This window comes from Quercus suber, unplaced genomic scaffold (assembly GCF_002906115.3).
Source record: "Quercus suber isolate HL8 unplaced genomic scaffold, Cork oak 2.0 scaffold_698, whole genome shotgun sequence".
Taxonomy (NCBI): domain Eukaryota; kingdom Viridiplantae; phylum Streptophyta; class Magnoliopsida; order Fagales; family Fagaceae; genus Quercus; species Quercus suber.
Window position 1 is genome coordinate 132,548 of NW_027070139.1, and position 26,965 is coordinate 159,512.

Consider the following 26,965-nt stretch of genomic DNA (forward strand, 5'->3'; position numbering starts at 1 on the left):
GGCTGTAAAGCAACATATGATTTGAATCAAAGGTCAATGCGAATTTACTTATTCCTTCAATGAGTCAGTCATTCATTAGGGTATCTATATCTCTCTAACTAGTAAATAAATAAGTGACTATGAGAGAGAGAGTATATTCAATGGGCCAGATTAGATTGGACCAAGTCTATAAACTTTTCCACAGAAGAGAACCTAGGCTAGCAATAATAGATGTAAGATCCATGGACTTGGGCTAGCATCAGAGCACATGTGGCCTGCACAACCCACGTATACATTTGCCTCCCAAATGTAACACAATTTATAGTGGGCCTTTCAAATTACAGATCCACCGTGACCACAAAATAAGATAAAACTGTCGAAAAATTAAAATGCAATTTACACCCTCAATTTTTTTTTTTTAAAGAAATAGATTTTACACCATTTTTTTTTTTTTGAAACAGAAATGCACCAGTGCTCTGTGCTCAGTCTGTCACTAACAAACAGTCAAACACTCCATCCAGGTCCAGTGCTCTGCTTTCTTCTTCCCTAACCTTTCGTGCATCAATTCTATAAAACTAGTTGAATAGTTTTTTTTAACAGCAATTCTATGGGCACAGAAAACGCCTCCTCCTCCTCATGTTTTCCCTCTTCTTCTATTGTGCCTGGATGGAGGTACGAATACCACGTCTTTCTCAGTTTTAGAGGCTCCGACACGCGCAAAAAATTTACAAGCCATCTATACGTAGCGTTGAAACGGAATGGCATAACCACATTTAGGGACGATGAAAGTCTCGAGAGAGGAGAATTCATCTCCCCAGAGCTCATGAGAGCAATTGAAGAATCGAGATTTGCTGTCGTTGTTTTCTCTAAAAACTACGCTTCGTCGAGTTGGTGCTTGACTGAACTAGCAAAGATCGTCGAGTGCATGGACAAGAAGAAGCTAACAGTTCTACCTGTTTTTTATGATGTGGATCCTAGTGATGTGCGCAAACTGAGGGGCACTTTTGCAGAAGCTTTTGCAAAACATCTCAAAGATAATAATGAGAATGTGCAAACTTGGAAAGATGTTGTGACAAAAGTTGCTGGTATCTCTGGATGGGATTTACGGGATGAGTAAGATTTTATTTTTTTTGGTTACCATTTTTCTTGATATTATTTATAGTTACTTTCTCTTGAATGTTTTTAAGATCAAAATATCATTTTAGTCTCTAGATTTTGAGTTTATTGTTAAATTGTTCAATATATTTTAGTAGCAGACAATTTGGCTTTTATTATTTTTAAATTGTACTCAGTTTGGTCTTTAACGTCAAATCACAACTTTTATTACATTTTCTTTCACTTTCTTAGTAACCAAACATCAAGACACAATTCAAATTTACCAATCTCTAACTTTGATAAATACATATATCAACTTAGCAATTAAAAAAAACCCAAATTTGGACTTTGACTAGAAATTAAAAATAACAAGGGTCAAATTGACTTCAAGTTAAAAAAAAAAAATAGGAACCAATTTGACTGTTTCCAAAATGTAGAAACTAAATTGATTACAAATTAAAATCGACTGTTATCAAAATTTAGGGACCAAATTAACTATAGCCACAAAACATAGGGTCCAAAATAGTATTTATTTCGCCTATTTTTAACTACCATAAAAATTGAGAGAAACACTATTAAGAAATACTATTGTAATTCATTAAAAAAAAAAAAATGCTTATGTGAAGTTGAAAAATCTCATGATTTTATTTATTTATTTATAAACCTCATGAAATGTAGTGTTTCTATTTTATGAAACTTGATCATTTTGAGAAAAGTTCCCATGTCTTTAATTTTTTGAGGTTGGAAATTATGAATTATATGTGACGCGTTTTAATTTAAATTTTCTCGAATAGTAGGGGTATTGAAAATTATGGAACATAAGATTGAAAAAAAAAAAGTTATTTGAGAAATATTTTTTGAGACTCATAAAAGAGTAGATGATAAATTTCAACTATGTTAATCCTCTTGAGAATTAAAAATAAAAAATTATTTTTGGCCAGAGTGTGAAAAAGTAGAATTATGGAAAAAACAATATTCCTATTGTTAAGTGAGAACAATGATGACAATTGAGGTTGGTTTTCCTATTGTATGATGGAGATACAATAATACCACATTTTAATTTAATATTATCTTTTGTGCCAAGGTACTCTTTTTTTTTTTTTTTAGAATACTAAGTATTTTTAACACACACACGGAGAGAGGGGAGAATGTTTTTTAAAGAAACTTACAGTGGTGTATATCTAAAATGACTTAACTCTTGGATACACAACACAGACTTTAAATCTCTTTAACTCACACTCATTTTCCAACGTAGGATTAACCCACTGTTTTTCTTTTGAGAATACTAAGTATTTTTAACACACACACTCGGGGAGAGGGGAGAATGTTTTTAAGGAACTTACAGTGTGTATATCCAAGATGACTTAACTCTTGGATACACAACACAGGTTTAAACTTCTTTAACTCACACTCATTTTCCAATGTTTGTGCCAAGGTACTGAAGTAGACACTTAAATTTGTGCCTGAAAAAATTAAGAATGTGTAGACATTCATATTATACAATTGTGGTATAAAATTGCCCATCAAATGGAATTATTGCACCGCATTGCAAGTGGAAATTAACTGCACTGCATTGCACCAGACTATGCATGCAATGTGCGTTTTATGATAATAAACCACACACAACTACACTGCACTGCACCCCCCCCCCCAAACACACACACACTCATATATATATATATATATATTTTACGTTAAATATATATTAAAATTTTAATATTATATGAATTAAGTGGCCAACCCAGCATTAGCGCATTCATGTTTCACGTTAAAAACAACTTCGTTTTGATTAAATACAAAATCAAAAGTTCAAAACCTCATTCATTTCTCCTTCTCACACTCTCACCATTTTCTCCCAAAACCCTTGCACTCTCAGTAGGCATGACTAGTGTATATGGTACACTATTATGGACCTTATGGTTGTTGTTTGTTAAGCGTTTTAGTGTTACATGTTATATTTGTTTAACATGTATAATTGTGTGTTGTACTTTTTGTTTACTATCAATTTGTCCTGGATTTTTTTTGTCTTGTATATATTTGTATTACTTTTTTTGTTACACAAGTTTTATATTTCTTTGATACTTATTGTCATATTGTTGTGGTTATTAATCATAAACTAATAATTAACCTTGACATCTTGAAAAATGTACTATCCTAAAACCAGCCAAATCGCACATTGTACACTGCACCATGTTGCACATGTGATTGTAAAACTGAGGTGCGGTGCAAACTGCACGGCGATGGTTTTTGCCAAGCTGCATCGCAAAGTGTTGTGCTAAAAATGACCCAAAACTGCACCGAACATGCCTACTACCTAGATGCTAATAGATTTACATCTCTTGCCATATGTATATGAGTTGAGAAATGATGAAAAAATAATAAGAAGTTCGCAAACAGTTACCCACAAAGGGCAAGAGTGATTCAAAAAAAGTTGAGCATAAAAAAAAAGGTTAGTGGTACAAAAATTATAATTTTTTTGCAATTGTTAATACCATTATAATCTAGAACTTTTGTGTCAAGTTGTGTATGAGAAGAAAAACTCTCTAGCTATAACCATATGTCTAAATGAACATCGAGGAGAAAAAGAAGACTAGACTGTCTATGAAGACACCTTACATAGGATTGGAGATCCCAAGAACTAAGTTCAAAGGGAAAAAAAAATCATAGAATAGTTTGAATAATATGCACTTAATTTAGTTTTTAAGTACAAGTACTCTTTGTCACTCCTTATGGTGTAAGTGTTGTATCTCATAACGTAATAAATGATGAGTTTTTCTATTAAAATGAAAATACTCTTAATGTGGTCTATAGCTCTTATGAATGGGATCTTAGAGTTACGAGAGTATCCTTGATAGATATACTTAAGTGAGCATGGAAAAGAGGTTGCTTCTTATTTAAGCTGGGATCAAGCACAAGGCTGTAATGTGCGGGTTTAGAAGCTCATGGCAGAGTACTGAAATATTATGTGTGTGATGAAATGTCTTAATATCACTATTGGCTTTAAAATAACATTGTTGAAGCACTAAGTGAGGTTTCAAGTCTGAAACTCTCATTATGCATATTATTCTATCTTGAGTCTTGACCTCAAAAATTTGTATATATATTTTGCATAGATTTTTATAAAAGTAAGTGGAGGACTATTGGAATATTTTTATAAAAATTATTATATAATCCGAATTAAATGGCCAATTAAGAGAAAAAAAAATAAGATCAGCTTTTTATTGATGGACTTTACGTTTTCTTTCCTATTCTTAAATTGAAATATAAATAGTAATTAACTAATTATATTATTTTTAATATCAATTATGAGTTGAATGTTGGCATTAGTGACTTTAAAATCTTTCCTTGTCAAACATATTCTTGCCCAATATTTTATACTTTGTTTGGATTGAGGGGGAGTAGAGGGGAAGGAGAGGGAATGATTTAATTTACCATGTTTGGATGTTTGTTTTATGACTGATTAATAGTTAATACTGATTATATCTTGGAATTCGTTTCCACAAATAACAAGTTCTAATGTTCTATACATGAATAACGTTACTAATATTTATATGACTTTTTACTGTTTTGATTTGTGAGGATAGTCAAGAGGCAGAGCAATTGAAAAGAGGAAAAACGGGAAGTCATTTATAAACTCATTATAAAGAATTTTAAATGGAATAGATTAGATTCATTACAATATTATAAGAGGATCCCATGCCCGGCCATAGGTGTTGAGCAGAGAGAAAAATATCAGTTTTTGTTACTGATTTTTCACGCAACATCAAATTGTTAAAATTCTTGCTCAGTCAATATTCTCTTCTTTAGAAATAATATTATTATTGAGTGCTTCTTATCCTATAAGTGGTAAAAGTTTGTAAGGATAATTAGTAATTTAATTCTATCATGCGGTGGCACGCATATTTGTTAGTCTACTCAATGGTGTGTATTGTCTCAAAAGAACAACCTAGTCCACATCTCAACTCCACCACCTCAAACTCAAGAAATTGACGATATTTTATTTTCTTGTTATAAGATATTATGATGCACACCAACTAGGTAATATCTTTTTTATTTGTTCTCTAATTAGTGAAATATCATTGTCTAAATAATTATTCTATAAATTATGCGATGTAATTTATATGTTAATTTATGTTCATAGTAACAACACTTTCTTTACTTGGCCACATGACAACTTTCTTTGTCCCTTGTAGATTTGGACTTTGGTTTTATTTTAGGAGTAATATTTTGAGAGAAGAATTGGACTCTGGTTGAAGAACATTGCATGTATAGTTTGTGCCATGTATATATTATACACTTTTAGAGTTCCACTTTTTTTAATTAACAAAGCTAAGATTGTACTTTTGCTGAATGTTTTGTCCCTAAATTAATGTATCTAGCTCTGCCTCATCAAAACTAACTATTATTCTGCTATATTCTTTGCAGGAGTGAATCATCAGTTATCGAAAAAATCATTCAAAGGATATCCCTTGAATTGGATCATAAATTCTCATTTGTTTTCAAGCACCTTGTTGGAATGGATTCCCGTGTGAAGGAAATGTTGGATTTATGCACATGTGAAGGGTTGGATTGTGCCCACTTTGTTGGGATTTGTGGGATGGGTGGAATTGGCAAAACAACTCTTGCCCGAGAAATTTATGATAGAATTTATAGTGGCTTTGAAGCTTGTAGCTTTCTTGAAAATGTTAGGGAAGATACTGAAAGTAAAGGTTTAGTTTCTTTGCAAAAAATACTTCTTTCTAAGATCTTCATAGGAACTGAAATAAATATACATGATTTGTATGAAGGAATTAATGTCATAGGCACTAGACTACACAATAAAAAGGTTCTTATTGTTCTTGATGATGTGAACGAAGAAGAACAACTAGAAGCATTAGCAGGGAATGGTGGTTGGTTTGGTCCAGGGAGTATAATCATTGTAACAAGTAGAGATAGGCATTTGTTGAGAAGGCATGGAGTGAAACATATATATGAAGCTAAGGAACTGAATAAAGATGAAGCTTTGAAGCTTTTTAGTTGGAAGGCTTTCAAGAAACCTTATCCAGAACAAAATTATGCGGATTTGTCTATGGAATTTGTGAGATATGCTAATGGCCTTCCTTTAGCTCTTAAAGTTTTAGGTTCTTCATTGTTTGGTAGAACACTTGATGCATGGAGAGGTGCTCGAGATAAACTAGCAGCAAACCCTAATACAGGCATTTTGAAAATACTTCAAATAAGTTTAGTTGGGCTAGAGGATGCACAGAGAGAATTGTTTTTAGATATTGCATGTTTCTTTAAAGGAGGGCACATATCTTACGTAAGAGATACTTTAGAAAGTTTAGGTCATTATCCTGACTACGATATTTATGTTCTTATGGACAAATCTCTCATAACCATTGAATCAAATGGAACTTTGTGGATGCATGATTTACTACAAGAAATGGGTCAAGACAATGTTCGTTGTGAATCTCCTAAAGAGCCTGGTAAACGTAGTAGGTTATGGTGTTACAAGGATGTCTTGCATGTATTGAAGAATAATACTGTAAGTTGACAAGTCTAAACTTGAATTTTATAAAGTATATATATTATTACAAATTCTATCAAGATTTTTCCTAATTTTATTGTTCTTGGTTTCTAGGGAACAGAGTTTGTTGAAGGTATAGTCCTAAAGATGCTTACAGATAAAAATGAACCCTTAAGTGCTGAAGTCTTCTCAAAGATGAAAAATTTGAGATTTCTTAAAAATTGTTGTGAGGAACCTCTACAAGGCTTTAATAGAGGTCATGTCCAACTTCCAAAAGGCCTAAGTTATATTTCTAATGAGTTACGCATAATAGATTGGCATGGATACCCTTTAATATCCATGCCAACCAATTTCCAACCAATTAAACTTGTTGAATTGAGAATGCATTGCAGTGGCATTAAAAAATTATGGAAAGGAATTTTGGTAAGATTTTAACTTATGCTAATTTGTATTTCCTTCCTTTTTATTAAGGCTTGAGTTTGTCTAATTATTTATTGGTTTATAACAGATTTTAAATGAGTTAAAACTCATTGACCTGAGTGTCTCTCAAAAGTTAATTGAAATCCCAGATCTTAGTGGAGCCTTAAATCTTGAGAAATTAATTCTTAAATGTTGTACAAGATTATGCAAGATTCATGCATCTGTTGGAGATCTCAAAAAGCTTATTCATTTGGATCTGAATGGTTGCAAAAACCTTTCAAGTCTTCCTAATGCAATTTGTAGTTTGATGTCTCTAAAAACTCTCAATTTATCTGATTGCTCAAGACTTGTGAAATTGCCAAAAAACCTTGGAAATCTTGAAGGCTTAGAGGAGCTAGACGTGAGTGGAACTGCTATAAGAGAGCTATTTTCGTCCTCCAATCTCTTAAAAAAACTCAAAAAACTATCTATTGGTGGATGTGATTTTCTATTGTCCAAAAAGCTCCTCAATTTTCCTTTATTGCAAAGGAGTCCAGATCCCATGGGCATGTTAATGCGTACTTTATCAAGCTTATCCTCTTTGACAGATCTTAATCTAAGTTATTGCAATCTTCAGACAGTCCCTGATGCTATTGGCTGCTGTTTGTCATGTTTAAATCATTTAAATCTAAGGGGAAATAAATTCGATTGCCTTCCTAAAAATATCATTCGATTATCAAATCTGGAGACTCTTTTTTTGAGTGATTGCAAGGATCTACGATTACTGCCAGAGCTTCCATCAAATATTAAGTATTTTGAGGCAGAAGGTTGTACCTCGCTGGAAACATTACCTTTTACACCAGAAGATGTTTTTAGTCCCCATCTCTTTCTTATTAACTGCGTCAAACTGATCGAGAATCAAAGTTTCGGTGACATGTTCTCAACAATTCTGGCACGTTACATTCAGGTCTCTCTCTCTCTCTCTCTCTCGTGAAGTTCTAAACATCTTGATTTGTGTGTTTCAGAATCCTTATGATTTAAGTTACCAAAATTTTATCATACCTGGAAGTGAAATTCCAAAATGGTTTAGCCATCAAAGTGAGGGGACTTCACTAAATCTACAAGGGCTTTCAGATATTAAGGGAATCGCTGTGTGTGTTGTTTTTGTAATCCGCCCCCATCATTCTCTTCACCAACCTTCTTCGGAATTTTATGATGCTACACATATGGTTGAGCTTTTATGTATGGTCGATGGTTCTCAAATTTCAGATGACTTAGTCGTTACTCTTTCCGAACAATTTGGTAAGATTGATTCATGTCACCTTTGGATAAAATATTTTCCTCTCAAAAGGAAAAGTGGCAAGGAATTGAGTCAAATTGATGTTAAACTTAGAATAAGAACTGAGGGTCCAGGCTTGGTGGTGACGAAATGTGGAGCGCGTTTGGTATACGAACAAGACATTGAAGATCTCAAAAAAAACATGCCTGGGTCCAGCAGCTGCAGCATCACTCCTTATGAGGATAATTTAGACAATTCAGCAAAAGATACCAAAATTAAGCAAAGTCTTGATGACTTTGAAGGAGACAGGGCAGGACCTCAGAAGGTACCTCTAATGAAGTAGACGAACCACAGCCGAAGTGGATACATACAACACCCTAATCTAATTGAAAATTGGATTGAGAATTTATGCAAACAAGGACAAGGCGACTCTAATTGTGAGGAAGAGGAATCCCAGTGACAATGGTAGCATTGATGAATCTACAAGGTTCTATCTTTGATTTTTTGTAAGTCATCATATTTCTCTCTCTTACTGATCTTGTTTGTTTGTAGCTGTATTTTTAATTATTTATTATTATTATTTAAAAATTCATTGGCTTTTGCTTGCATATCTTTTTCTTTTTAACTTGTGACAGGGCCATACGAGGGCCATATGAGTTTAAGTAATTGGCTTCGGTGAGTGTATGCCCTTATTTATTTAGTAATCTATTTTAGGAAATTTTTTTATAGAAAATTTTCAATTTTTAATAAAAAGTGTCCTAAAATGATTTACTAAAATATACCCTAAGAAGTTTTCTAAAATGGTTTATTAATGTATAACATATGCTTAGTAAAACCCTAAGTAATTTGTGATTACTCTTTGTGCTAGTTGCCTTATATTGGGTACGAGGAAGTTTTTGGACTTTGTTGGAATTGAGAAACTGTGTCATACTCACATTGCTTGCTGACGGGAAAGCATGTACATCTATTGTATATTATTTACTATTTGCGGTAGTCAAAGAATTTTTGTTCAAGACGCATGTTTGCGGTAGTCATTTTTGTTCAATTGTGTTGGAGGGTAAATTTGGCACTCTAGTTGCTACTTTTTTTTTTTTTTTTTTTTTTAAATATATTATTTACTACAATTTTATTCTGATTTTTCAAACATCTATTGTGAACCTATCTGCTCTGTTCCTCCTGTTCTGTTGGTTGTGGCCATTCTATTAGGAACCTTCTCACTGTAGCATGATGGATATCTGTTTATCCATATTGTCCAGAGGATAGCACTACTTTCCTGTACGTACAAGTGACATTCCATGAACATGATCAGCTTTATAATCCTCTTAGATCATCTGCAGCCATTGATGTACAGATGGAATTGAGTCCTCTCTGATATTCGAGGGTGAAGCAAACCAAAATGCCCTTGCAAATGGATATTTGGTAAGTAAGTGGCCCAATGTTTCTTCTCCTCCTTCACACATTACACATCCTGAATTGACAGTAATTTTTCTTTTAACAAGTTCAGTCCTAATGGGGGAGCCCATTGTGTAAAAGTCACCTTCTTTCTCACTCTAAAGAATATTGTCACCTTCTTTCTCACTCTAAAGAATATTGTTTATTTGTAGCTGTATATTTATATTTTCTTCTTAAATTCATTCGCATATGCTTGCATTTCTCTCTTTTTAATCAGTGACAAGGACCATTTTATTGGACTCTCTTAGTGAGGACAAATTGTTGCCCTGCTAGCAGAAAAGAAGATAGGTGCAACTGATTGTGAGCTCATCATTTTTGTTCAATTATGGGAGGGTAAAATCTACACTCATTTTAGTCTCTCCGAATAGTATTTATTACAATTTTCCATAGGAGAATGCAATAGATTCTTGCAATCTCAGTGTCGTTGTAAAATCAAATGGAAAGAAGAAATTGCAAAAATCTGTACTCTTGTTGCTCTCGATGAGTATTATTAATTTCTTTCTGTAAAATATTTGTAGTTGAGGGATTATCTGCTATCAACTAAGGATTCATCTTTATTGAGGATTCGATTGCCAGAACTTTGCCAATCTTGACAGTGCTGAATTGTGGGTTAGTCTTGTAAATTCTAACATGCTGATATGTAGAGTTTACCTTGTGGGTAATTCTCAGATTATTATTATTTTTTGTTTTTTGGAATCAGTGCAGTCACATTGAGGTTTCAGTTGTAGGCCACTTCCCACTTTTGATGGTGCTGAAGTGTGGGATAGGTTTCTTATTCCCTCAAGAGCTTGAAGGGTTTGGGCAAACAATCATTGAGTGCTCTGCTGATGAGCCTTCTCACAATATGGATTTCATCCATCAATCAGTAGCAAGTGATACTCCAAATGATAAGCAAAAGAGTGAAGCTGGTTGCTCCTATGAGGACCCATATCCTGGAAGGTTGAGAAGCTTCTTTATCCAGAGCAGATCATTAGAAGTATCATCTATTTTGAGAACCAACGCCCTGATAATCAACTCCACCAAAATGATTTAATGGTAATAAATGTGTGTATTTCCTATTAAAATACTATCAAACTCTCTCTCTCTCTCTCTCTCTCTCTCTCATTGGATTACATGCTTCTGTTTTACAAGACTTTGATTATTATATAATTCTTGTCAAATTCTAGAGTGGTTCAACCATTTTAGTGGTGAGCCACCTCAAAACCTTGCCTTAAGACACTTGCACCATCACGTACTACTCTGTAACCATACCTGTTTTAAACTGTAAAGAATATAATCAGCATGTCACCAATCCAGCTACAAAATAATTTTTTCCATCCCCCATAGATCTTATTAACTGTCTTGTTCGCTCTCTAAGCTTAAGGAGTTTCCTTTATCCCCAATTTTTTTTTTGAGAAATTTTAGTTATCCAAAAGGATCTTTCTCTTTGCAGATTTTCTTTTATCCAAGCCACCAAAATTGAGCCAGCTTGAGCAAAAGCATTTCATTTATATCTCATGAATGTTGACTTGTTACAGTCCTCAACTCTCTTGAGCCCCACACATATTGAATTCCAAGCTACTTAGGACAGGAGTTGTCACTTCTCGTCCGTAGGAATTTTCAAAATCGCTTCTCAATCATCTTAATGACTTTCTTAGGTAGTATGAAGATGTTAGATCAGTATCCCTGTATGCTCTAAAGCACTTAAGGATAGAAATTTCAGCATCCAGCAAAGGAATATTTCTTAGTTCTCCAGGAATTGGTTCTTGCATCTCAGACTTTGTTTTCATTGTTTGGTTTCATATATATGTCATTTTATTTAACAAGATGTAGTAATTGCCTTAGGATTTAATGCTGTTGTTTTAATATTGAATTTCCGAATTTGACATTGTATCTCTGCTTTTCAGTATGCTCGAATTATACAGAAGCTTGGTTTTCCAGCTAAGTTCAAGGTAAAAATTAATTTCAGTGCAATTCTGTGTGTCATTTATGTATGTATATGTGATAAAACATACTGACACATGCAGCTTTGGTATTTTACAAAGAATTACTATTTGTCTAACATTTGATGCTTTTCACTGTTATAAGCTTTTAAGATTCAGAACATAGTTGGTTCATGTGATGTTAAATTCCCCATCAGGCTTAAGGGCTGGCATATTCCCGTGGTGCTTTTTCTAGTGTAAGTGATGACTGTGCGTCCATCTGTGTTAATTGTTCTTACTGCTAAATATCAAGAGCCGCTATTGGTACTTGTGTGTGATTTATCAGACTTTGGAATGTAATTACCAAAAAATAGCCTGTGCAATGTTCTCCTTTTCCTTTCCTGACCATTGAAGTGGCCATGATTGGAGGATAGGTTGTCTTATGAGGCCATTCTTGGTATTAAACACTTCCATGGAACCTATGATATGCATACCTGCATACATGCATACTATGGAAAATGAAGTTACATGTAAATTGAGCCTTTCAGAAGTGAAAATTATTGCAAACATTATTGTCTGGACATCAAATAGCCAGTTGTAATACGGACTTGGCTGGAAACAGTAGAAAGATTGGTAGAAAACTTGATGCATGGAGAAGTGCTCGAGATAAACTAGAAACAAAACCTAATAGAGGCATTATGGAAATACTTCAAATAAGTTTAGTTGGGCTAGAGGATACACAGAGAGAATTGTTTTTAGATATTGCATGTTCCTTTAAAGGAGAGCACATATATTGCATAAGAGATACTTTAGAAAGTTTAGGTCACTATCCTGAGTACGATATTTATGTTCTTATGGACAAATCTCTCATAACCATTGCATCTGATGGAGCTTTGTTGATGCATGATTTGCTACAAGAAATGGGTCAAGACATTGTTTGTTGTGAATCTCCTAAAGAGCACAATAGACGTAGTAGGTTATGGTGTTATATGGATATCCTGCATGTATTGAAAAATAATACTGTAAGTTGACAAGTCTAAACTTGAATTTTGAGAAGTATGTATATTTTTCCAAATTCTTTTAAGAATTTTTTCTAATTTTATTGTTCTTAGTTAATAGGGAACAGAGTTTGTTGAAGGTATAGTCTTAAAGATGCTTGTGGATAAAAATGAACGCTTGAGTGCTGAAGCCTTTTAAAAGATGAAAATTTTGAGATTTCTTAAAATTGGCTATGCGCAACCTCTACAAGGCTATAATAGAGGTCGTGTCCAACTTCCACAAGGCCTCATTTCTTTCTAATGAGTTACGCATAATAGATTGGCATGGATATCCTTTAAAATCCATGCCAACCAATTTCCAACCAATTAAACTTGTTGAATTAAGAATGCATTGCAGTGGCATTAAAAAATTATGGAAAGGAATTATGGTAAGATTTTCACTTATGCTAATTTGTATTTCCTTCCTTTTTATTAAGGCTTGAGTTTGTCTAATTATTTATTGGTTTATAACAGATTTTAAATGAGTTAAAACTCATTGACCTGAGTGACTCTTAAAAGTTAATTGAGATCCCGAACCTTAGTGGAGCCTTAAATCTTGAGAAATTAATTCTTCAATGTTGTACAAGACTATGCAAGATTCATGCATCTGTTGGAGATCTCAAAAAGCTTATTCAATTGGATCTGAATGGTTGCAAAAACCTTTCAAGTCTTCCTAGTGCAATTTGTAGTTTGATGTCTCTAAAAACTCTCAATTTATCTGACTGCTCAAGACTTGTGAAATTGCCAGAGAACCTTGAAAATCTTGAAGGCCTAGAGGAGCTAAATGTGAGTGGAACTACTATAAGAGGGTTATCTTTGTCCTTCGCTCTCTTAAAAAATCTCAAAAAACTATCTATTGGTGGATGTGCTTTTTCATTATCTAAACCATCCAAAAAGCTCCTCAGTTTTCCTTTATTGCAAAGGAGTCCAAATCCCATGGGCATGTTAACGCATACTTTATCAAGCTTATCCTCTTTGACAGATCTTAATCTAAGTTATTGCAATCTTCAGACAGTCCTTGATGCTATTGGCTCTTTGACCTCTTTAAATTATTTAAATCTAAAGGGAAACAATTTCGTTTGCCTTCCTGAAAATATCATTCAATTATCAAGACTGGACATTCTTTTTTGAGTGATTGCAAGGATCTACGATTACTATCAAAGCTTCCATTAAATATAAAGTATTTTGAGGCAGAAGGTTGTACTTCACTGGAAACATTACATTTAAGACCAAAAGATGTTTTTAGTCCCCATCTCTATCTTATTAACTGCATCAAATTGATCCACAATCAAGGATTCAGTGACATGTTCTCAACAATGCTGGCACGTTACATTTAGGTCTCTCTCTCTCTCTCTCTCTCTCTCTTGTGAAGTTCTAAACATCTTGATTTGTGTGTTTCAGAGACCTAATAATTTAGGTTACCAAAATTTTATTAAACTTGGAAGTGAAATTCCAAAATGGTTTAGCCATCAAAGTGAAGAGACTACACTAAATCTACAAGGGCCTTCAGATTTTATGGGAATTGCTTTATGTGTTGTTTTTGTAATCCACCCCCATCTTTCACTTCACCAACCTCCTTCAGAATTTTATGAAGCTACACATAGGGTTTCTCTTTTAAGTAGTGTCAATGAATATACAAAAATAGAAATCTCACATGTTGGTGTTCCAGAACAATTTGGTAAGATTGATTCATATCACCTTTGGATAACATATTGTCCTTTCAAAAGTAACATGTACAAGGAATTGTTTCAAATCAATGCTAATCAATTGAGTCAGATTGCTATTGGACTTGAAATAAGACCCGAGGGTCCAGGCTTGGTGGTGACAAAATGGGCAGCCCATTTGGTATATGAGCAAGACATTGAAGACTTCACACAAAACATGCATGTGTCTAGTAGCTGCAACATCACTCCTTACGAGGATAATTTAGACAATTTAGCAAAAAGATACCAAAATTAAGCAAAGTTGTGGTGAATCTAATGGAGAAGGTACCTCTAATGAAGTAGACGTGCCACAGCCAAAGTGGATACATGCAACACCCTAATCTAATTGAAAATTGGATTGAGAATTTATGCACACAAGGACAAGGTGACTCTAATTGTGAGGAAGATGAATCCTAGTGACAATGGTAGAATTGATGATTCTGCAAGGTTGATAAGCTTTATCTTTATCTTTTGTAAGTCACCATCTTTCTCCCTCTTATGGATCTTGTTTGTTTGTAGCTGTATTTTTTATCATTTATTTATTATTTTTAAAAAATTCATTGGCTTTTGCTTGCATTTCTTTTCTTTTTTTCACAGTGTTGGCTTTAGGAATATTTTTTTTCTTTCAAGGCGGTCATTAAGTTTTTAAATACTTAGTCGTACAATTTCTTTCTACGAATTTTTTATTTTGAAATTGTTGCATGATTGTCTCATTATCAAAATGCTACAAGATACATACCTTTCAAAATTTTAGTTAAATAAAATTTTTCTTGGATTTTTTTTAAGTGCTAATATATTGTGAAAAAGACTTAAGTTTAAAGACAAAATTTGGCTATAAATTTAGTTGTAGCCTAAAACTACAACTCTTACTAAACAAATTAATATGACTATATATTTTGAAAACCTAACTGTTGAATTACATGTCCTTTATGTTCTTATAACAAATGTCTAATTTCATATCAATTGAATGTTATTTACTATTCAATCCATAAACTTATTTTTTATGTATAATTTTAGATTACAAAAACTCGAAATTAAAAAATTTAATTGATGACATAACTATTAATTGATTTTTCATTTTCTTAAAATTTTGCAAGAATAGAGGATATTAGAAGAAAATGTAATCCAATGGTCGATTTGTCAAAATTTATATCATATAAAATAATATTAATTGGAGCTGTAGTTTTAGTCTACAACCAAATTTGTTGCCAAACTTTGTCCATAGTGTAATTACGTTGGGCCTAAAAAAATTTAGGATGATCACAAATTTTTTTTTTTTTGGGATAAAAAAATCATAAAAATTTATATATTTAATTATTATTTTTTCCAGGTTAGGGTGGTCACACACCACCCTGCACTCTCTGAACCCAATGTGGAGCCGCTCATGCTTTTTAAATTTTCCATAAAAGTTTATTAATATATTTTTAAAGAAATTTTTTAAAATAGTTTACTAATGTATGACGATTGCTTAGTAAAAACCTAAGTAATTTTTTATTCCTATTTCTGCTAGTTGCCTTATATTGGGTACAAGGATGTTTTCGGACTTTGTTGGAAAGGAGAAATTGTGTCACATTGCCTGCTGAAGGGAAAGCATGTACAGCTGATTGCATGCATGGTAGTCATTTTTGTTCAATTGTGTTGGAGGGTAAATTCGGCACTATGGTTGCTCCTTTTTTATTTATTTATATTATTTACTACAAACTTTCCTTGCCAACTCTGATAACATATACTATACTGATTTTTCAAACATCTATTGTGATTTGTGAACATATCTGCTCTTTTTCCCCTGTTTTGTTGGTTGTGGCCATTCTATTAGGAACCTTCTCACTGTAGCACGATGAACATGATCAGCTTTTATAATCCTCCAAGATCATCTTCAGCCATTGATGTACCGATGGAATTGAGTCCGCTCTGATATTCAAGGATGAAGCAAACCACAATGGCCTTGCAAATGGACATTTGGTAAATAAGTTGTCCAATGTTTCTTCTCCTTCTTCACACATTACACATCCTGAATTGACAGTAATTTTTCTTTTAACAAGTTCAGTCCTAATGGGGATCCAATTGTGTATAAAACTCACCATCTTTCTCACTCTAAAAGAATCTTGTTTGTTTGTAGCTGTATATTTATATTTTATTCTTAAATTCTGTTAAAAATATATATTAGACATATTAACCCAATATAATAGGCCTAACCTCATTCCTATTTTTACTAGTAGTCTAGGGTTTAGTCACCTATATATACTCATGTTAGAGTTTATTGTAACACAGGTTATTGTACTATACTCTTATACAATAAAGATATAACCCTTAGAGATTCCTCCGTGGATGTAGGCCGACAAGGCTGAACCACGTAAACTTCGTGTTCTCGATGTTCCTATTCTATGCTTCCCCTTCCGCATCCATTCTAACATACACAATATGGTATAACACATCACGTTGATAATAATGTTATTTAACATGGTATCAGAGCCAAACTTCATTCTTGGCATCAAACAAACATCTCTAGCATGCAAAGAAGATTCTCCCATGCAAACCACCATCAGAAGTCACACATGCTTGTCTGCTGGATTTAGACTCCACAGCATCTCACAGCCACCGTGGCTCAGTCCTATGTCCAAGATCTACAAATTCAAGCAAACCCGTGACATCAATCTTAGATCTATGCAAATCCAAGCTTCGCCTCATGAAACCAACCACACAAACATGCGCCACGACCTCCCGCGAGAAAAACCTAGAAGTCCGGTCTCCACTAAACGTTGCACGCCCCTCCATGCGCTAACATAGTTTCTCCACACGCTATCGCAGATTTCACATGTTCAGATCCTCCTGTAGTTACACGTGCCGCCCTGATAGCCTTGTAGCCCGTCGATCTGCAAAATTGAGGAATCTAGAGCGCATCGGATGTTACACGCGCCGAAGGTTTTCCTAAACTCTCTTCCACATGCCGGTTACCTACTCTCACGCACCGCAAGCACCAAAAATTGATGCTGATGTCATCATGACGTCATCACTCCACGTCAGCAATCACGCAAGCACGTCCACATCAGCCCTAGTCCACGTCACTGACACGTCATAGGATGACTTCAACGGCAGCAAGTCCGTGACCAAACCCGGAACCTAGAACCAACCCGGACCAGTATCCGTTGACTTTGACCTTGGACCAGTTGACTTTGACTTTTTGCGTTGACCTTTGATCAAAAGTCAAAATTTTTCGAAAGGGCTTATTTTGCTCAGTTTTTCACATAGATTCCAATTTTGAATTTCGTTTCTTCATTTGAAACTCTGAAATTGGTCAATTGGCACATTCTTCATTGTGGTTTCTTCAAAGCCATTATTTATGACATCTCTAAGTGATCTTCCCATACTTATCCAACCTCAAACCTTTATCGAGCTTCCGTCTTGAGTTTGAGGGAGGGTGTTAGAGATATATATTAGACATATTAGCCCAATGTAATAGGCCCAAGCCCATTCCTACTTGTACTAGTAGTCTAGGGTTTAGTCGCCTATATATACTCATATTAGAGTTCATTGTAACACAGGTTATTGTACTACACTCTTATACAATAAAGATGTAACCCTTAAGGGATTCCTCCGTGGTTGTAGGCTGACAAGGCTGAACCACGTAACCTTCGTATTCTCGATGTTCCTATTCTATGCTTCCCCTTCCGCATCCATTCTAGCATACACAACATGGTATAACATATCACGTTGATAATAATGTTATTTAACAAATTCATTGGCATATGCTTGCATTTCTCTCTTTTTAATAAGTGAGAAGGGCCATTTTATTGGACTTTGTTGGTGAGGACAAATTGTTGCGCTGCTAACAGACAAGAAGATAGGTACAACTGGTTGTGTGCTCATCATTTTTGTTCAATTATGGGAGGGTAAAATCCACTCTTTTTAGTCTCTCTTTATAGTATTTATTACAATTTTCCATAGGAGAATGCAATAGGTGCTTGCAATCCCAGTGTTGTTGTAAATCAAATGGAAAGAAGAAAATTGCAAAAATCTGCACTCTTGTTGCTCTCGATGAGTATTATTAATTCCTTTCTGTAAAATATATGTAGTTGAGGGATTATCTGCTATCAATTTAAGGATTCATCTTTATTGAGGATTCGATTGCTAGAAATTGGCCAAGCTTGACAGTGCAGAATTGTGGGTTAGCCTTGTAAGTTCTAACATGCTGATATGTAGAATTTACCTTGCGGGTTATTCTTAGATTATTTTTTTATTTTGTTTTTGTGAATCATTGCAGTCACATTGAGGTTCCAGTTGTACGCTACTTCCCACTTTTGATGGTGCTGAAGTGTGGGAAAGGTTTCTTATTCCTTCAAGAGCTAGAAGAGTTTGGGCAAACAATCATTAAGTGCTCTACTGAGCCTTCTCACAATATGGATTTCATCCATCAATCAGTAGCAAGTGATACTCCAAATGATAAGCAAAAGAGTGAAGCCGGTTGCTCCTATGAGGACCCATATCCTATAAGGTTGAGAAGACTTCTTTATCCGGAGCAGATCATTACAAATAACGTCTTTTTGAGGAGTCCAAATCTTCTGTCCCACTTTTCCTGCTCCACTCTATACTCCACCAATAAATATTTGCCACGTGTTTACCTAATTAATTAAATATTATCATTATTGACTTATTAATACTACAGTTATTAATTAATAGTCGTATTTAATTAATTAGGTGAACATGTGTCAAGTATTTATTGGTGGAGTATAAAGTGGAGCAGGAAAAGTGGGACAGAAGATTTGGACTCCTTTTTGAGGACCAACACCCTGACAATCAACACCACCAAAATCATTTAATGGTAATAAATGTGTGTATTTCCTATGAAAGTACTCTCTCTCTCTCTCTCATTGGATTACATGCTTCCTTTTTACTGGACTTTGATTGTTATATAATTCTTGTCAAATTCTAGAGTGGTTCAACCATTTTAGTGGTGAGCCGCCTCAAAACCTTGCCCTAAGACACTTGCACCATCATGTACTACTCTGTAACCATACCTGTTTTAAACTGTAAAGAATATATATCATCAGCATGTCACCAATCCAGCTACAAAATAATTTTTTCCATCCCCCATAGATCTTATTAACTGTCTTGTTCGCTCTCTAAGTTTAAGGAGTTTACTTTATCCCCAAATTTTTTTTGAGAAATTTTAGTCATCCGAAAGGATCTTTCTCTTTGCAGACTTTCTTTTATACAAGCCACCAAAATTGAGCCAGCTTGAGCAAAAACAAATCATTTATATCTCATGAATGTTGACTTATTACAGTCCTCAACTCTCTTGAGCGGTTGAGCCCCACACATATTGAATTCCAAGCTACTTAGGACATGAGCTGTCACTTCCAGTCCATTGGAATTTTCAAAATCGCTGCTTAATCATCTTAATGACTTTCTTAGGTAGTATGAAAATGTTAGATCAGTATACCTGTATGCTCTAAAGCACTTAAGGATAGCAATTTCAGCATCCAGCAAAGGAATATTTCTTAGTTCTCCAGGAATTGGTTCTTGCATCTCAGACTTTGTTTTCATTGTTTGGTTTCATATATATGTCATTTTATTTAACAAGACGTAGTAATTCTGGCTTAGTCAATATGCATTTGGGTTTAGATCAATCTAAACATGATCTTTGTAATTAGATATAAGTCTTTTTTTAGACCCACTTTTGTCTAGTAACAGTTATTGGTGTTACTAGCATGGACTGTCATTGGATCAGTTGTACGCAAGAAAGGCTTTGTCACTGATTTAAGAACTTCTATATATGTAGTTTGTATACTTTTAATTTGTTGGAGTGGACCTAGATAAGTGATATCACCACCTGATTATAATACAATACAAAATGTCCTTCAATCGACGACAAAAAAAAATTTATTAGTTGAGCTAAGTTGTTTTAATTTTTGTCATCTTTGTTTTAAAATTTATAAGCTACAAAGCATGGATGAGATGTGTATATATGTGTTTAGCAGGGAAATGTTTAAAACTATCTGCGTGACACTAATTTTAAAAGGACTATAAGTATATTTTTTTGTGTGGATTAATTAGTGTTTAACATAAATAGGTTCAAGTCAAAGGGGTTAACTTGCTTTGACACAAATAATAAATCGGTCAATTTAATGTTAATCTACTTAACACATAATTAACTTGAAATGATTTAATTCAATATTCGTGTCAAAATGGGTTAATGTACTTTGTCACAAACTCATTTAATCCATATAAATAAACCTCATTGTTGTCCAACATAAATTTGAAAAATTTTAAATGAGCAATTAAGTAATGAAAAAAAAATTAATGGTTATATTGAAATTTTCTTCTATAAAAACGTAAAGTCCCTAAAACCTTTTTTTTTTTTTTTATATACAAAAAAAAAAATTAAAAATATCATTCAAATTGCTAACCTCAGTGAAAATGAGAGTGCATGAATCTGGATCGACAGCAGGTATTCAAGTTGGCAATACGTGTGTACTTATTACTGCGACAGTTGCAAATTGCAACGCATGTTGGTGGTGTAGACAGTTTTTGTTTTGCGCACACAACACAGTAGGGTCCATTTGGGATTATGATCTTGGTGGGACCGGGTCTTTTTGAGTTATTTTGGGGTTTGAGATTTTTGTTTAGAGAGTACGTGGCAAAGGCGTGTGGGTCCTGAGGAAATTATTGAAATTGAAAGTTGGAAAATATGATGAAAAAGACAATGTAGTTTTAGCCTTCGTTTTAAAAAAAAAAAAATTTATACAATATAAATACTAATATATCTTGAAATATTTATTCCATATAGATATTTATGTCTTATAATAATATAAGTATTCTTTTAAGTATTACTAATTTTTAAATTTCATTATTATTATTTTATATTAATGAATAAAAATATTATCACCATTTGAATTTTGATCTGATCTCAAAACTTTGAATCTCTTTTTTTTTTTTTCTTTTTTCTTTTTATGTTCAATTGTGTTGGAGGGTAAATTCGGCACTCTCATTGCTCCTTTTTATTTTTTATTTTTTTTATTTTTATTTTTTAAATATATATATATATATATATATATATATTATTTACTACAATTTTATTCTGATTTTTCAAACATCTATTGTGAACCTATCTGCTCTGTTCCCCCTGTTCTGTTGGTTGTGGCCATTCTATTAGGAACCTTGTCACTGTAGCATGATGGATATCTGTTTATCCATATTGTCCAGGGGATTGCACTACTTTCCTGTACGTACAAGTGCCATTCCATGAACATGATCAGCTTTATATTCCTCTAAGATCATCTTCAGCCATTGATGTACAGATGGAATTGAGTCCGCTCTGATATTCGAGGGTGAATCAAACCACAATGCACTTGCAAATGGACATTTGGTAAATAAGTGGTCCAATGTTTCTTCTCCTCCTTCACACATTACACATCCTGAATTGACAGTAATTTTTCTTTTAACAAGTTCAGTCCTAATGGCGGAGCCCCATTGTGTAAAAGTCACCATCTTTCTCACTCTAAAGAATCTTGTTTGTTTGTAGCTGTGTAAGTATATTTTCTTCTTAAATTCGTTGGCATATGCTTGCATTTCTCTCTTTTTAATCAGTTACAAGGGCCATTTTATTGGACTTTGTTGGTGAGGACAAATTGTCGCTCTGCTAGCAGACAAGAAGATAGGTGCAACTGGTTGTGTGCTCATCGTTTTAGTTCAATTATGGGAGGGTAAAATCCACTCTTTTTAGTCTCTCTTTATAGTATTTATTACAATTTTCCATAGGAGAATGCAACAGATGCTTGCAATCCCAGTGTTGTTGTAAAATCAAATGGAAAGAAGAAAATTGCAAAAATCTGCACTCTTGTTGCTTCGATGAATATTATTAATTTCTTTCTGTAAAATATTTGTATTTGAGGGATTATCTGCTATCAATTTAAGGATTCATCTTTATTATGGATTCAATTGCTAGAAATTGGCCAAGCTTGACAGTGCAGAATTGTGGGTTAGTCTTGTAAGTTCTAACATGCTGATATGTAGAGTTTACCTTGCAGGTTATTCTTAAGAGTATTTTTTTATTTTGTTTTTTTGAATCATTGCAGTCACATTGAGGTTCCAGTTGTATGCTACTTCCCACTTTTGATGGTGCTGAAGTGTGGGAAAGGTTTCTTATTCCTTCAAGAGCTAGAAGAGTTTGGGCAAACAATCATTGAGTGCTCCACTGATGAGCCTTCTCACAATATGTATTTCATCCATCAATCAGTAGCAAGTGATACTCCAAATGATAAGCAAAAGAGTGACGCTGGTTGCTCCTATGAGGACCCATATCCTGGAAGGTTGAGAAGACTTCCTTATCCGGAGCAGATCATTACAAATAACATCTATTTTGAGGACCAGCACCCAGATAATCAACTCCACCAAAATGATTTAATGGTAATAAATGTGTATTTCCTATGAAAGTACCATCAATCTCTCTCCCTCGCATTGGATTACATGCTTCTGTTTTACAGTACTTTGATTATTATATAATTCTTGTCAAATTTTAGAGTGGTTCAACCATTTTAGTGGTGAGCCACCTCAAAACTTTGCCTTAAGACACTTGCACCATCATGTACTACTCTGTAACCGTACCTGGTGTAAAGAATATCATCAGCATGCCACCAATCCAGCTACAAAATAATTTTCTCCATCCCCCATAGATCTTATTAACTGTCTTGTTCACTCTCTAAGCTTAAGGAGTTTCCTTTATCCCCAAATTGTTTTTGAGAAATTTTAGTCATCCAAAAGGATCTTCCTCTTAACAGATTTTCTTTTATCCAAGCCACCAAATTGAGCCAGAATGAGCAAAAACATTTCATTTATATATCATGATTGTTGACTTGTTACAGTCCTCAACTCTCTTGAGCCCCACACATATTGAATTCGAAGCTACCTAGGAAATGAGTTGTCACTTCCAGTCCATAGGAGTTTTCAAAGTCGCTGCTCAATCATCTTAATGACTTTCTTAGGTAGTATGAAGATGTTAGATCAGTATACCTGTATGCTCGAAGGCACTTAAGGATAGCAATTTCAGCATCCAGCAAAGGAATATTTCTTAGTTCTTCAGGAATTGTTTGCATCTCAGACTTTGTTTTCATTGTTTGGTTTCATATATATGTCATTTTATTTAACAAGACGTAGTAATTCTGGCTTAGTCAATATGCATTTGGGTTTAGATCAATCTAAACATGATCTTTGTAATTAGATGTAAGTGTTTTTTTAGACCCACTTTTGTCTATTAACTTGTATTTATTTCTTTTGGTTTTCCAAGAGGGGGGATTGAAGAAATAGCAGTTTGGTGTTACTAGCAAGGACTGTCATTGGATTGATTGGACGCAAGAAAGGCTTTGTTATTGATTTAAGAACTTCTATACCTGTAGTTTGTATACTTTTAATTTGTTAGAATGGACTTTAGATAAGTGATACCACCGCCTGATTATAATGCAAAATGGCCTTCATTTGATGATAAAAAACTTTATTAGTTGACCTAAGTCGTTGTTTAAGTTGTCGCCGCCTTTGTCTTAACCTTTGTATGCTACAAAGCATGGATGAGATGTGTTGTATATGTGGTAAGCATGAAAATGTTTAAAACTATATGCAAATATGACACTAATGTTAATGGGAGTATATTTTTTTGCGTGGATTAGCGGTTAATATAAATGGATTCAAGTCAAACGGATCAACTTGCTTTAACACAATTAACAAATAAGTCAATTTAATGTTAATCTACTTAACACATAATTGACTTGAAATAAATTAGTTCATTATTCTTGTCAAAATGAGTTAATGTGCTTTGTCACAAACTCATTTAATCCATATAAATAAACCTCATCGTTGACCAACATAAATTTGAAAACATTTAAATGAGCAATTGAGTAATGAAAAGAAAATTAATGATTATATTGAAATTTTCTTCTATAAAAACCTAAAGTCCCTAAAACTTCTTTTTTTTTAATACCAAAAACAAATTAAAAATATCATTCAAATTGCTAACCTCAGTGAAAATGAGAGTGCATGAATCTAGATCGACAGCAGGTATTCAAGTTGGCAATGCGTGTGTACTTGTTACCATTGTTGTTGATTCCGTTCCGTTCCGGCCGGAACGGCCGGAATTTTTCGTACCGGTATGCAAACCGGTACCGGAATACTCACGTTCCACCTCGGGTCAAATTTCGGGTCATTCCGGTCCATTCTGGCCATTCCGGTCAATTCCGGCCAATTCCGGCCGAGATGCAAATTCCGGCCGGTACCGGATTTGGCCTATTATTAAAAAAAAAAGAAAAAAAAGAGTAAAGGTCCAATGGGTGTTGGTAGTTCTTGGGAGTTCTTTTGATGATGAATTTGATCATTCTCTCATAGATGATGATGAGGAGGAGGAGTAAATCTTGTATTTTTTTATATTTAGTTATTGTCTTGTAAATCTTCTTATTGTGTGATATTATATTGATGTTTAAGACTTAAAGAGTTAAGACTAAATGATTTGTATTATTTGATATTTAGTTATTTATTTATTAGAATTGACAATTTTATATTCAACAAGGATATATATAAATTATTTTTTAAGAACCCTGAAACATTCTGAAACGGTACGCCGAAATCGGCTGGTACCGAAATATTCCATTCCACTGGACAAACCGAAACGGAGTCCGAAACGGTATTAATAACAATGCTTGTTACCGCGACAGTTGCAACTTGCAAATGCAACTTGCAATGCATGTTGGTGCTGTAGACAGTTTTTGTTTTGCGCAAACAACACAGTGGGGTCCATTTGGGATTATGATCTTGGCGGGACCGGGTCTTTTTGAGATATGTTGGTCAGTTGGTGTTTGAGATTTTTGTTTGGAGACTACGTGGCCAAGGCGTGTGTGTCTTGAGGAAATTATTGAAATTGAAAGTTGGAAAATATGAAAAAGACAATGTAGTTTGAGCCTTTTTTTTTTTCTTTTGGACAAAAAATTATACAATAAAAATACTAATATATCTTGGAATATTTATTCCATATAGATATTTATGTCTTATAATTATATAAGTATTCTTTCAAGTATTACTAATTTTTAAATTTTATTATTATTATTTTATATTAATGAATAAAAATATTATCACAATTTGAATTTTGATCTGATCTCATAATTTTGGATCTCTCTTTTTTATTTTTAGTGATTTGAATTTTTTTTTAATATTGGATTTAAACATTAAATATAGTGTGTACATTTAGTATGTATGCATCATTCTAATAAGGGCAAAGCAAGTACGGTTCTTTAGGTGCAATATTTTACGTTTTTTAATTAAATTAAAAAATACATAGTTGTATTAGCCAATGAAGTACAAACAATATTGTCTTTTTCAAAGGACAATTATATTCAATGATGCTATGTGTTTCAATTTGATGGGAGAAATTGAGGCATGTTGGTCTAAGAATAATACCTAAGTTTTACCTTTATTCAAAAGTAAATATGGTAATGATACCAATGAATATATCTCAAAAAGAGCTTTTGCATAAATTAAACTTGCGCATGAACCAAAAAGTAAAACCAGAAGTACAACATTATTTTTTTTAGTATAATATTTAATGGAAGCAACAAGTATAGAAACACATCTTTGCACGCACTTTACCACAACTAGCATATGTGCAAAGTTATAATTAGATAGTGATGGCCACATGCGTAAGTAATGAAATTCAATCACAAATTCATAAATATGCAAAGTGTATCATAAAATGTATGTCCAATGAAAAACTCTAAAAAAGTAGATTATAAAGGGGTATTTATCCTATTGCTTCAGCTTCACCCTATGTTTGGATGGGAGAGATTGCGGTCACACTCTCAGACTCTCATTTTTCTCCCGTCTTTTCCCTCTTCTTTCTGATTTCAAACTTATCCTTGTACACTTCGATAAATAAAACTAGATCTTGGGCCACTGAAGTTATAGGCTTATAGCTCATGAGTTGTTTTTTGTTTTTGTTTTTTATTTTTTTATTATTTTTCTTTAAATGCCACGCAGATGAGTTGTTTGCTTATGAAATGGATCACTTTCATTTCAAAACAAATGAAGATGATACTGAATCAATCACCACATTTTAAGCCATTACACCAGCAACCTCCACATAGATGAAACTCCTTCATTATATATACCATGGAGTCATCATTGCGCCCCGAGAATATTTATAAAGTTTGACACCTACAAATTACATCCCCAACAATCTAATTGGCCCAAAAAAGTTTAAGAAAAAAGAAGTAAAAAGGTCAGTCGGCCGATGACATGTGATCATTCTTTACAAATAGACAATGATCACATGTACATGTTAACATATAACATTTTTTTTAGTACATAAACCTCAAATTCTATATCCTTGACAGCAAAAACAAATTCCGAGGTTTCCATTTGTAGTTGTTCAATGACAAAATTATCTATTTCCTCGTAGGTTCTTAAATAAAAGTAAATAAAAATAAAAATCTCTTTCCTCAACTTCGGAAAGGCATCTTCTCTCTTTAGTTGTTGTAAATGCAATTGATCGTACAAAATAAGATGTATGAAATTGTAGAAACTATTATTTAGTTGTTGGAATAAGTACTAAAAATTTGTCTAAAGAGGTGTAGGTTTTG

General features: G+C 33.6%; 2 protein-coding genes across 12 annotated transcripts in view; both read left to right on the forward strand.

Annotated features, from left to right (window-relative positions):
• Positions 1–18,957, forward strand: part of LOC111991688 (disease resistance protein RUN1) — a 44,389-nt gene extending 25,432 nt beyond the window's left edge. Inside the window, exons 6-11 of one of the 10 annotated variants that reach the window (XM_065766314.1) lie at positions 9,465–9,677; positions 9,928–10,043; positions 10,229–10,319; positions 10,416–10,745; positions 11,597–11,641; positions 13,123–13,268. The gene's annotated coding sequence lies outside the window, so the exon portion shown is untranslated. Of the gene's footprint in view, positions 1–9,464; positions 9,678–9,927; positions 10,044–10,228; positions 10,320–10,410; positions 10,755–11,596; positions 11,713–11,829; positions 12,830–13,122; positions 13,269–18,612 lie in introns of those variants that run through there. The other 9 variants (XM_065766313.1, XM_065766312.1, XM_065766315.1 and 6 more) reach the window with 9 other exon arrangements.
• LOC111991686 (disease resistance protein RPV1) lies at positions 444–24,006 on the forward strand. Of its 2 annotated transcripts, none has more exons than XM_065766321.1 (6): positions 444–1,092; positions 5,500–6,598; positions 6,695–7,003; positions 7,089–8,764; positions 21,555–22,757; positions 23,635–24,006. In XM_065766321.1, the coding sequence occupies exons 1-4, from the start codon at positions 587–589 to the stop codon at positions 7,971–7,973; spliced, it is 2,799 nt and encodes a 932-aa protein (XP_065622393.1). In that variant the 5' UTR covers positions 444–586; the 3' UTR covers positions 7,974–8,764; positions 21,555–22,757; positions 23,635–24,006. The 2 variants fall into 2 exon arrangements, with proteins under 2 accessions (XP_065622393.1, XP_065622394.1); XM_065766322.1 differs by having other exon boundaries at positions 21,939–22,757.
• The last annotated feature ends 2,959 nt before the right edge of the window (positions 24,007–26,965 follow it).

Excerpts from the sequence above, each read along its gene's own strand:
- LOC111991686 (XM_065766321.1), top strand. The coding sequence starts at position 587 with ATGGGCACAGAAAACGCCTCCTCCTCCTCATGTTTTCCCTCTTCTTCT. Across the intron at positions 1,093-5,499 it reads GGATGGGATTTACGGGATGA|GAGTGAATCATCAGTTATCG; the intron begins GTAAGATTTTAT and ends TATTCTTTGCAG. Across the intron at positions 6,599-6,694 it reads ATGTATTGAAGAATAATACT|GGAACAGAGTTTGTTGAAGG; the intron begins GTAAGTTGACAA and ends CTTGGTTTCTAG.